The sequence below is a fragment of the Salmo trutta genome, chromosome 10 (assembly GCF_901001165.1).
Source record: "Salmo trutta chromosome 10, fSalTru1.1, whole genome shotgun sequence".
Taxonomy (NCBI): Eukaryota; Metazoa; Chordata; class Actinopteri; order Salmoniformes; family Salmonidae; genus Salmo; species Salmo trutta.
This window is the reverse complement of record NC_042966.1, coordinates 43838337-43851563: the sequence shown is the minus strand read 5'-3', so window position 1 is coordinate 43851563 and position 13227 is coordinate 43838337. Positions and strand designations below refer to the sequence as shown.

Genomic DNA, 13227 nt, shown 5'->3' with positions numbered 1-13227 from the left:
TACACTTAGTCATTAAAACTCGTTTTTCAACCACTCCACAAATTTCTTGTTAACCTCACTAGGGTATGAGGGACACTCGCCAACAGCCAGTGAAATAGCAGGGCGGCAAATTCAAAACAACAAAAATCTCATAATTCATATTTCTCAAACATACAACTATTATATCCCATTTTAAAGATACACTTCTCGTTAATCCAACCACAGCGTCCGATTTCAAAAAGGCTTTACGGCGAAAGCATAACATTAGATTATGTTAGGACAGCGCCGAGACAAGAAAAACCACACAGCCATTTTCCAAGCAAGGAGAGGCGTCACAAAAACCAGAAATACAGCTACCAAACACTAATTGAGTGTATGTAAACTTCTGACCCACTGGGAATGTTATGAAAGAAATAAAAGCTGAAATAAATCATTCTCTCTACTATTATTCTGACATTTCACGTTCTTAAAATAAAGTGGTGATCCTAACTGACCTAAAACAGGGAATTTTTACTTGGATTAAATGTCAGGAATTGTGAAAAACTGAGTTTCAGTGTATTTGGCTAAGGTGTATGTAAACTCCCGACTTCAACTGTAGCTACTGAGAGTGTGTGTGTGTGTACTTAGTGTGTGTGTGTATGTGTGTACTTTGTGTGTGTGTGTGTGTGTGTGTGTGTGTGTGTGTATGTGTGTGTGTGTATGTGTATGTGTGTGTGTGTGTGTGTGTGTACTTAGTGGGTGTGTGTGTGTGTGTGTGTGTGTGTGTGTGTGTACTTAGTGGGTGTGTGTGTGTGTGTGTGTGTGTGTGTGTGTGTGTGTGTGTGTACGTATAGTATATAATATTATATTACAACCCCTGGGAGGTTGTCCTTGCTTTCAGTCCCTCTCTGGCTCTGAGTGGCTTTTAGCTGGAGCTGTGAACTGTGTGTGTGTGTGTGTGTGTGTGTGTGTGCGTGTGTGTGTATATCGGTGGGAGGAATTTGAGGCAGACGCTCATACAGACACTGTGAAGTCATTGGCTCACAGAGCAGACGGGGTTCAGAAGAAACACACGTGTGTTTGAGAAAGACAGAGAGAAGAGGAGGACTATATCTGGTAGTTGGAGTGTTATTGTCTAGGACTTAAAAACCTTTTCAATCTACAGCTCTGAAGTCATTGGCTCACAGGGGTATATAGAGGATATATATCTGGATGGGGGATACCATATCGGGTAGTTGGAGTGTAAGACCTATTGTCTAGGACCTAAAAGTACCTTTTCAATCCACAGCTCTGTGACTTCTTCTCCAGTAGACTGGTTATTGGGTCCTTTGAGGTGAGTTTCTGTCGCTCTACACGTTTGTGCTGCTGTTAGAAGTTATCTCTTTGCTGGCCTGTCTGTCATTCTGTGGTGCTCTTTCTGTCTCTCTCTCTCTGTGTATGTGTGTGTGTGGGGGGGGGATGGCAGATGGCCCTCGTAGGTAACTAGGGTAACTACCACCACATCCTGATAAGAGGGAGAAGGGAAGGAGATTGGAAGAGAGAGAAAGGGAGGAAATAAGAGAGAGAGAGACTAAGAGAAACATTGAATGACATAAGGGCATCTCTTTCTCTCTGTCTCTTTCTCTGTTTCTCTCTCTGTCTCTCACTCACTCTCTCTGTCTCTTTCTCTGTTTCTCTCTCTGTCTCTCACTCTCTCTCTCCCTCTTTCTCTCTCTCTGTCTCTGTTTCTCTTGCTCTCTCTGTCTGTTTTTCTTGCTCTCTCTGTCTCTCTCTGTTTCTCTCTCTCTGTCACTCTCTGTCTCTCACTCACTCTCTCTGTCTCTCTGTTTCTCTCTCTGTCTCTCTCTTTACAGTGTTGTAACAAGTAGTTGAAGTATAAAAGGGGATATTAATAAACATAAATATGGGTTGTATGTACAATGGTGTTTGTTCTTCACTGGTTGCCCTTTTCTTGTGGCAACAGGTCACAAATATTGCTGCTGTGATGGATCACTGTGGTATTTCACCCAGTAGATATGGGAGTTGATCAAGATTTGGTTTGTTTTTAAATTCTTTGTGGGTCTGTGTAATCTGAGGGAAATGTGTGTCTCTAGTATGTTCATACGTAGGCGACTCTCCTCGATGTTATCCTCGCAACTAATCCTGATCGGTATCAGTCTGGTGTTTTCTGTAATGACCTTAGAGATCACTGTTTTACAGCCTGTGTTCGTAATGGCTGCTCAGTGAAACGACCTGTCCTGATTTGTCATAGACGCTTGCTAAAAAACTTTAATGAGCAAGCCTTCCTTCATGACCTGGCCTCTGTGAAATGGAATAGAATCAACTTGATCCCCTCTGTCGAAGACGCTTGGACCTTCTTTTTTTAATATTTTCAGTTGTATTGTTAACAAACACGCCCCCCATAAAGAAAATGAGAATTAAAAACAGGTTCAGCCCCTGGTTCGACCGTGATCTTGCAGAGTTACTCCACCTCAAGAATTGCATTTGGCGAAAGACTCGGCACACTCATACTCAGACTGACTGGCTCTCGTTCAGGCAAATGAAAAATAAGTGCACTCAGGCTATCCGGAAGGCCAAAATTAGTTACTTTAAGGAGCAGTTTTCTCTCTGTGGGTCTAACCCCAAGAAGTTCTGGAAAACGGTTAAAGACTTAGAGAATAAACCCTCCTCCTCACAGCTGCCCATGTCCCTTAATGTTGATGTGGTTGTTACTGACAAGAAGCACATGGCTGAGCTCTTTAATCACCACTTCATTAAGTCAGGATTCCTTTTTGACCCAGCCATGCCTCCTTGTCCGTCCAACAGTTCCTCATCTCTCACCCCTTCTAATGTGACTATCCCCGAAGCTTCTCCCTCTTTTTCCTCTGCCCCGCTACAAGGTTTCTCCCTGTAGGCGGTCACTGAGTCAGAGGTGCTAACGGAGCTCCTTAAACTTGACCCCTAAAGAAACATCTGGGTCAGACGGTTTAGACCCTTTCTTCTTTAATAAGGTTGCTGCCCCTATCATTGCCAAGCCTATCTCTGACCTTTTTAACCTGTCTCTTCTTTCTGAGGAGGTTCCCATTGCTTGGAAGGCAGCCACGGTGCGTTCTTTATTTAAAGGAGGAGATCAAACTGATCCTTACTGTTATAGACCCATTTCTATCTTGCCCTGTTTATCAAAAGTGTTGGAAAAATGTGTCAGTAATCAACTGACTGGCATTCTTGATGTCTATAGTATTCTCTCTGGTACGCAATCTGGTTTCCGCTCAGGTTATGGATGTGTCACTGCAACCTTAAAGGTCCTAAATGATGTCACCATTGCCCTTTATTCTAAGCAATACTGTGCTGCTATTTTTATTGACTTGGCCAAAGCTTTTGATACGGTTGACCATTCCATTCTTGTGGGCCGGCTAAGGAGTATTGGTGTCTCTGAGGGGTCTTTGGCCTGGTTTGCTAACTACCTCTCTCAAAGAGTGCGGTGTATAATGTCAGAACATCTGCTGTCTCATCCACTGCCTGTCACCAAGGGAGTACCCCAAGGCTCGATCCTAGGCCCCACGCTCTTCTCAATTTACATCAACAACATAGCTCAGGCAGTAGGAAGTTCTCTCATCCATGTATATGCATATGATACAGTCTTATACTCAGCTGGCCCCTCCCCAGAATTTGTGTTAAACACTCTACAACAAAATTTTCTTAGTGTCCAACAAGCTTTCTCTGCCCTTAATCTTGTTCTGAACACCTCCAAAACAAAGGTCATGTGGTTTGGTAAGAAGAATGCCCCTCTCCCCACAGGTGTGATTACTACCTCTGGGGGTTTAGAGCTGGAGGTAGTCACCTCATACAAGTACTTGGGAATATGGCTAGACGGTACACTGTCCTTCTCTCAACACATATCAAAGCTGCAGGCTAAAGTTAAATCTAGACTTGGTTTCCTCTATCGTAATCGCTCCTCTTTTCACCCCAGCTGCCAAACTAACCCTGATTCAGATGACCATCCTACCCATGCTAGATTACAAAGACGTAATTTATAGATTGGCAGAGCGGCTAGATGTTCTTTACCATTCGGCCATCAGATTTGCCACCAATGCTCCTTATAGGACACATCACTGCACTCTATACTCCTCTGTAAATTGGTCATCTCTATATTCCTGTCGCAAGACCCACTGGTTGATACTTATTTATAAAACCCTCTTAGGCCTCACTCCCCCCTATCTGAGACACTGTACCTTGCAAAAGTATTCATCTCACTTGGCGTTTTTCCTATTTGCATTACAACCTGTCATTTAAATAGATTTTTATTTGGATTTCATGTAATGGACATACACAAAGTAGTCAAAATTGGTGAAGTGAAAAAAAAAAATGACTTGTTTCAGAAAATTTTAAAAAACTAATAAAAATTAAAAAATAAACGGAAAACTGGTGAGTGCATATGTATTCACCCCCTTTTCCATGAAGACCCTAAATAAGATCGGGTGCAATCAATTACCTTCAGAAGTCACATAATTTGTTAAATGAAGTCCACCTGTGTGCAATGTATGTGTCACATGATCTGTCACATGATCTCAGTATATATACACCTGTTCTGAAAGGCCCCAGAGTCTGCAACACCACTAAGCAAGGGGCACCACCAAGCAAGCGGCACCATGAAGACCAAGCAGCTCCCCAAACAGGTCAGGGACAAAGTTGTGGAGAAGTACAGATCAGGGTTGGGTTATAAAAAAATATCTGAAACTTTGAACATCCCACGGAGCACCATTAAATCCATTATTAAAAAATGGAAAGAATATGGCACCACAACAAACCTGCCAGGAGAGGGCCGCGCACCAAAACTCACGGACCAGGCAAGGGGGCATTAATCAGAGAGGCAACAAAGAGACGGAACATAACCCTGAAGGAGCTGAAAAGCTCCACAGCGGAGATTGGAGTATCTGTCCATAGAACCACTTTAAGCCGTACACTCCACACAGCTGGGCTTTATGGAAGAGTGGGCAGAAAAAAAGCCATTGCTTAAAGAAAAAAATAAGCAAACAAGTTTGGTGTTCGCCAAAAGGCATGTAGGAAACTCCCCAAACATATGGAAGAAGGTACTCTGGTCAGATGAGACTAAAATTTAGCTTTTTGGCCATCAAGGAAAATCTACTGCAGCCCTCCACATACAACAGCCGTTCTGCCAGTCACATTGTTTTATTTAGTTTTTATTTCACCTTTATTTATCCAGGTAGGCCAGTTGAGAACAAGTTCTCATTTACAACTGCAACCTGGCCAAGATAAAGCAAAGCAGTGCGACACAAACAACACATAGTTACACATAAACAAATAAAACAGTCAATTACGCAATATAATAATATATGTACAGTGTGTGCAAATGTAGAAGAGTAGGGAGGTAAGGCAATAAATAGGCCCTAGAGGTGAAATAATTACAATTTAGCATTAACACTCGAGTTTTAGATGTGCAGATGATGATGTGCAAGTAGATATACTGGGGTGCAAAAGAGCAAAATATACATAACAATATGGGGATGAGGTAGTTGGGTGTGCTATTTACAGATTGGCTGTGTACAGGTACAGTGATCTGTGAGCTGCTCTAACAGCTGGTGCTTAAAGTTAGTGAGGGAGATATGACTCCAGCTTCAGTGATTTTTGCAATTTGTTCCAGTCATTGGCAGCAGAGAACTGGAAGGAAAGGCGGCCAAAGGAGGAGTTGGTTTTGGGGGTGACCAGAGAGATATACCTGCTGGAGCGCATGTTACGGGTGGGTGTTGCTATGGTGACCAGTGAACTGAGATAAGGCGGGGCAAAGACTTATAGATGACCTGGAGCCAGTGGGTTTAGCGACGAATATGTAGTGAGGGCCAGCCAACAAGAGCATACAGGTCACAGTGGTGGGTAGTATATGGGGCTTTGGTGACAAAACGGATGGCACTGTGATAGACTACATTCAATTTGCTGAGTAAAGTGTTGGAGGCTATTTTGTAAATGACATTGCCAAAGTCAAGGATCGGTAGGATAGTCAGTTTTACGAGGGTATGTTTGGCAGCATGAGTGAAGGATGCTTGTGTTTATACAGGACCTTCCACTCTCACCTACCATCAACCAATCATGTTCGAGCTTCTAATTTAAGAAAATAATCTCTCCAGAAATAAGTCTCTCACTGTTGCCGCCTGTTATAGACCCCCCTCAGCTCCCAGGTGTGCCCTGGACACCATATGTGAATTGATGGCCCCCCATCTGTCTTCAGAGTTCGTTCTGTTAGGTGACCTAAACTGGGATATGCTTAACACCCCAGCAGTCCTACAATCTAAGCTAGATGCCCTCAATCTCACACAAATTATCAAGGAAACCACCAGGTACAACCCTACATCCGTAAACATGGGCACCCTCATAGATATTATCCTAACCAATTTGCCCTCCAAATACACCTCTGCTGTTTTCAATCAGGATCTCAGCGATCACTGCCTCATTGCCTTTATCCGCTATGGGTCCGCGGTCAAACGACCACCTCTCATCACTGTCAAACATCCCTAAAACACTTCTGCGAGCAGGCCTTTCTACTCGACTTGGCCCAGGTATCCTAGAAGAATATTGACCTCATCCCGTCAGTCGAGGATGCCTGGTCGTTCTTTAAAAGTAATTTCCTCACCATCTTAAATAAGCATGACCCTTTCAAAAAATGTACAACTAAGAACAGATATAGTCCTTGGTTCACTCCAGACCTGACTGCCCTTGACCAGCACAAAAACATCCTGTGGCGGACTGCAATAGCATCAAACAGTCCCCGCGATATGCAACTGTTCAGGGAAGTCAGGAACCAATACACAAAGGCAGTCAGAAAGCAAAGGCTAGCTTTTTTAAACAGAAATTTCTAACTCCAAAAAGTTTTAGGACACTGTAAAGTCCATGGAGAACAAGAGCACCTTCTCCCAGCTGCCCACTGCACTGAGGCTAGGCAACATGGTCACCACCGATAAATCCATGATAATCGAAGATTTCAATAAGCATTTCTCTACGGCTGGCCATGCTTTACTCCTGGTTACCCCAACCCTAGCCAACAGCTCCGCACCCCCCACAGCAACTCACCCAAGCCTCCCCAGCTTCTCCTTCACCCAACTCCAGATTGCAGATGTTCTGAAAGAGCTGCAAAACCTGGACCCATACAAATCAGCAGGGCTAGACAATCTGGACCCTCTCTTTCTAAAATTATCCGCCGCAATTGTTGCAACCACCATTACCAGTCTGATTGGAAAGCTGCCGCGGTCATCCCCCTCTTCCAAGGGGGTGACACTCTAGACCCAAACTGTTACAGACCTATATCCATCCTGCCCTGCCTTCTAAAGTCTTTGAAAGCCAAGTTAATAAACAGATCACCGACCATTTCGAATCCCACCGTAACTTCTCCGCTGTGCAATCCGGTTTCTGAGCTGGTCACGGGTGCACCTCAGCCACGCTCAAGGTACTAAACGATATCATAACCGCCATCGATAAAAGACAGTACTGTGCAGCCATCTTCATGGACCTGGCCAAGGCTTTCGACTGTCAATCACCGTATCCTTATCGGCAGACTCAATAGCCTTGGTTTCTCAAATGACTGCATCGCCTGGTTCACCAACTACTTCTCTGATAGAGTTCAGTGTGTAAAATCGGAGGGCCTGTTGTCGGGACGTCTGGCAGTCGCTATGGGGGTACCACAGGGTTCAATTCTCGGGCCGACTCTTTTCTCTGTAAATATCAACGATGTCGCTCTTGCTGCGGGTGATTCCTTGATCCACCTCTACGCAGACGACACCATTCTGTATACATCTTACCCTTCTTTGGACATTGTGTTAACTAACCTCCAAACGAGCTTCAATGCCATACAACACTCCTTCTGTGGCCTCCAACTGCTCTTAAACGCTAGCAAAACCAAATGCATGCTTTTCAACTGTTCGCTGCCCGCACCCGCCCGCCCGACTAGCAACACTACTCTGGATGGTTCTGACCTAGAATACGTGGACAACTACAAATACCTAGGTGTCTGGCTAGATTGTAAACTCTCCTTCCAGACTCATATCAAATATCTCCAATCCAAAATCAAATCTAGAATCGGCTTTCTATTTCACAACAAAGCCTCCTTCACTCACGCCGCCAAACTTACCCTAGTAAAACTGACTATACTACCGATCCTCGACTTCGGCAATGTCATCTACAAAATAGCTTCCAATAGTCTACTCAGCAAATTGGATGCAGTCTATCACAGTGCCATCCGTTTTGTTATCAAAACGCCTTATACCACCCACCCCTGCGACCTGTACGCTCTAGTCGGCTGGCCCTCGCTACATATTCGTCGCCAGACCCACTGGTTCCAGGTCATCTATAAGTCTATGCTAGGTAAAGCTCCGCCTTATCTCAGTTCACTGGTCACGATAACAACACCCACCCGTAGCACGCGCTCCAGCAGGTATATCTCACTGGTCATCCCCAAAGCCAACACCTCTTTTGGCAGCCTTCCTTCCAGTTTTCTGCTGCCAGTGACTGGAACGAATTGCAAAAATCGCTTAAGCTTGAGACTTACATTTCCCTCACTAACTTTAAACATCAGCTATCTGAGCAGCTAACCGATCGCTGCAGCTATACATAGTCCATCTGTAAATAGCCCACCCAATCTACCTACCTCATCCCCATATTGTTTTTATTTACTTTGCTGCTCTTTTGCACAATAGTATCACTACTTAAACACCATCATCTGCTCATCATCATCTGCTCATCTATCACTCCAGTGTTAATCTGCTAAATTGTAATTACTTTGCTACTATGGCCTATTTATTGCTTACCTCCTCATGCCATTTGCACACACTATATATAGACTTTCTTTTTTTTCTATTGGGTTATTGACTGTACGCTTGTTTATTCCATGTGTAAACTCTGTGTTGTTGTTTCTGTCGCACTGCTTTGCTTTATCTTGGCCGGGTCGCAGTTGTAAATGAGGACTTGTTCTCAACTAGCCTACCTGGTTAAATAGAGGTGAAATAAAATAAATGTCAATGTGGCTTTATATGGAGCCCTACAGATTGGTACAACATTTGGGAGGCGCAGGGCGATGCAGTACGGAGCTCAATTTGGCCTCTGGAGGCGTCACAACCTCCATACGGGACCTCTGACCACATTTTTGGTTCAGGGATTAATTGGCTTCTACTGGAAAGAAATTGGAGTGGGTGAGAAGGCTGATGATCCAGGAAACTAGCTCCTCGCTCCAGTCAAATTGGGTCACGCTCCGCTCCGCTCCTCGCTCCAGTCAAATTGGGTCACGCTCCGCTCCGCTCCTCGCTCCAGTCAAATTGGGTCACGCTCCGCTCCGCTCCTCGCTCCAGTCAAATTGGGTCACGCTCCGCTCCTCGCTCCAGTCTAATTGGGTCACGCTCCGCTCCTCTCCTCGCTCCAGTCAAATTGGGTCACGCTCCGCTCCTCTCCGCTCCTCGCTTCAGCTTCGCTCTGCTCACATACTGAGAGATCAGAATCAGATAGAAGTTGGTTTGTTGTGTATGGTAGAAATACGGTTGTTGTGTATGGTAGAAATACGGTTGTTGTGTATGGTAGAATATGGTTGTTGTGTATGGTAGAAATACAGTTGTTGTGTATGGTAGAATATGGTTGTTGTGTATGGTAGAAATACGGTTGTTGTGTATGGTAGAATATGGTTGTTGTGAATAGTTGTTTGGTATAGTACCAAACCATAATATACCAAACAACCAACAATGATATGTATATGTTTGTGTGTATGTTTGTTAACCCTGTCTTGTCTCCGTTCCTTTCCAGGTCCTCCCTGACTGAGGAGAGTAGTGAACCTCCCCTTGTCACCTCCTCTTCCCCACGCCCTCCTCCTGCCTCCTCCCCACCCCCTCCTCCTGCCTCCTCCCCATCCCCTCCTCCTGCCTCCTTCCCACCTCCTCCCACGTCTCCTGGAGAAGTCTTCCAGTTCTCTCCTGCCCTCCCTACCTACCTTCAGGAAGACTTCCCTACGCCTCCAGAGAGGCTAGGCCCTGAGCCTGCTGAGCCCCAGACACCCCCACCTGCATCCCCCCAGGCCCCACTAGCAGCCCCAGCCGACCCCCCAGAACCAGCCTTACCAGCATCCCCAGAACCAGCCTTACCCGACCAGGCCCCACCAGCCCCGGCAAACCCTGCACCAGCCCCGGCATACCCACCTCCACTCGTTGAGAGTCAGGAGGACACCACCACTTCCACAGCTGTATTCTCTGACCTCCCGGCAGAAGCCCCGGCCTCCCTACCTCGACCTCCAGTCCCTGGGAAGGACTCCACCTCCACCCCCGTACCCTGTGAATCCACACCCAGGTATGGACACCTATAGTCTCTATAGTGTACCATTGTAGATGCTGTATATATATATATATATATATATATATATATATATATATATATATATATATATATATATATATATATATATACATATACACATGCATACACTGAGTGGACAAAACATTATGAATACCTGCTCTTTCCATGACAGACTGACCAGAGGAATCCAGGTGAAAGCTATGATCTCTTATTAATGTCACCTGTTAAATCCACTTCAATCAGTGTAGATGAAGGGGAGGAGACAGGTTAAAGAAGGATTGTTAAGTCTTGAGGCAATTGAGACATGGATTGTGTATGTGTGTCGTTCAGAGGGTGAATGGGCAAGACAACATATTTAAGTGTCTTTGAACGGGGGTATGGTAGTAGGTGCCAGGCGCATCGGCTTGTATCAAGAACTGCAAAGGAGCTGGGTTTTTACCACACAACAGTTTCCCGAGTATGTCTAGAATGGTCCACCACCCAAAGGACATCCAGCCAACTTGACACAACTGTGGGGAAGCGTTGGAGTCAACATGGGCCAGCATCCCTGTGGAACGCTCTCGACACATTGTAGAGTCCATGCCCATATTAGGAAGTTGTTCCTAATGTTTGGTACACTCAGTCCAGTAGAGAGCCGTATTCACTAACTCATGATGTTGTTTTGGATGTCATTGTTTTGGTCCCAGTCTGAGAACGTTACGAATGAGTCAGTAGAGCTGTGGTACTCAGTCTATTTGGACCTGGAAGAATCATTGTGGCAAAGCAGTAGTATTGGGCAGAGTACTGGCACAATATCAAATCACATAGTATTTGTCACGTGTGGAATACAACAGGTGTAGATCTTACAGTGAAATACTTACTGACAAGCCCTTATAGTGGGCCTTGTCATCACCTGCAGATGAAAATGAAACAATGTGAATTGGATTGTGAGCTGTGATAGTTAGGAGGACCAATAGGCGTGTTGGCTGTGATTGTTAGGAGGACCAATAGGCTTGTTAGCTGTGATTGTTAGGAGGACCAATAGGCTTGTTAGCTGTGATTTGTTAGGAGGACCAATAGGCTTGTTGGCTGTGATTTGTTAGGAGGACCAATAGGCTTGTTGACTGTGATAGTTAGGAGGACCAATAGGCTTGTAGACTTTGATTGTTAGGAGGACCAATAGGCTTGTTGGCTGTAATAGTTAGGAGGACCAATAGGCTTGTTAGCTGTGATTTGTTAGGAGGACCAATAGGCTTGTTGGCTGTGATTTGTTAGGAGGACCAATAGGCTTGTTGGCTGTGATAGTTAGGAGGACCAATAGGCTTGATGTCTGTGATTTCTTAGTAGGACCAATAGGTTTGTTGGCTGTGATTGTTAGGAGTACCAATAGGTTTGTTGGCTGTGATTTGTTAGGAGGACCAATAGGCTTGTTGACTGTGATTTGTTAGAAGGACCAATAGTCTTGTTGGCTGTGATAGTTAGGAGGACCAATAGGCTTGTTAGCTGTGATTTTGTTAGGAGGACCAATAGGTTTGTTCGCTGTGATTTGAACACTACGGAGTGCTTCTCTAAAGCTTCTCTAAAGCTTCTCTAAAGCTTCTCTGTAGCGGTCAGCTAACTCAGCATCCCGTCTGATGCCTGTTGTTTCTGTTGTGGAATAACTCGTACAGTATAAACCTACTCAGTATTTATGTACTGTATCTGTGTTTCTGTTGTGGAATGACTCGTTCAGTATAAACCTACTCAGTATTTATGTATCTGTAGCTGTCTACCACACAGGCTTGTTTTATTGCATCTCTGTGGGTTACAAATCGAATTCATTGTTTATGCATTCGAAGAAGATGGAAGATATGCTAACTGCATCTGTGAAGGCTCACTGGAGAGTATGTCCAACATACAGTACCAAACACCAGCTTCTCCAACAAGTACCAAACACCAGCTTCTCCAACAACATGGACCAGATACCAGCTTCTCCAACAACATGTACCAAACACCAGCTTCTCCAACAACATGGACCAGATACCAGCTTCTCCAACAACAAGGACCAGGTACCAGCTTCTCCAACAACATGGACCAGATACCAGCTTCTCCAACAACATGGACCAGATACCAGCTTCTCCAACAACAAGGACCAGATACCAGCTTCTCCAACAACAAGTACCAGATACCAGCTTCTCCAAAAACATGGACCAAATACCAGCTTCTCCAACAACAAGTAGCAAATAGCAGCTTCTCCAACAACATGGACCAGACACCAGCTTCTCCAACAACATGTACCAAATACCAGCTTCTCCAACATACAGGACCAGACACCAGCTTCTCCAACAACATGTACCAAATACCAGCTTCTCCAACATACAGGACCAGACACCAGCTTCTCCAACATACAGGACCAGATACCAGCTTCTCCAACATACAGTACCAGATACTAGCTTCTCCAACAACATGTACCAAATACCAGCTTCTCCAACATACAGGACCAGACACCAGCTTCTCCAACATACAGGACCAGATACCAGCTTCTCCAACAACATGTACCAGATACCAGCTTCTCCAACAACAAGTACCAGATACCAGCTTCTCCAACAACATGGACCAGACACCAGCTTCTCCAACAACAAGTACCAGATACCAGCTTCTCCAACAACAAGTAGCAAATACCAGCTTCTACAACAATAAGAACCAAATACCAGCTTCTCCAACAACAAGGACCAGAAACCAGATTCTACAACAATAAGAACCAAATACCAGCTTCTACAAGAAAAAGTAGCAGTCCCATTCCAACCACTTGAATAGAACAATGCCAGCTTGAGTTCCATGGAGTCCAGAGTAGTGCTTGGATGACAGTTGTACTCATGGTACACTGACTCATTGTCCCATCTTAGGACACAAGGGCATGTCATTCAAGAGCTTGGTTCTCTTGTGATTCAATTGAAGTGCACTTTATTGCAACAGAAAGCTCTGGCTAGTGCA

General features: G+C 44.8%; 1 protein-coding gene across 1 annotated transcript in view; it reads left to right on the top strand.

Annotated features, from left to right (window-relative positions):
- Positions 1–13227, top strand: part of LOC115200902 (proteoglycan 4) — a 155040-nt gene that overhangs the window by 66049 nt on the left and 75764 nt on the right. Inside the window, exons 5-6 of the mRNA XM_029764015.1 lie at positions 1247–1291; positions 9733–10269. Of these exons, the coding sequence (XP_029619875.1) occupies positions 1247–1291; positions 9733–10269 (582 nt within the window). The remainder of the gene's footprint in view (positions 1–1246; positions 1292–9732; positions 10270–13227) is intronic.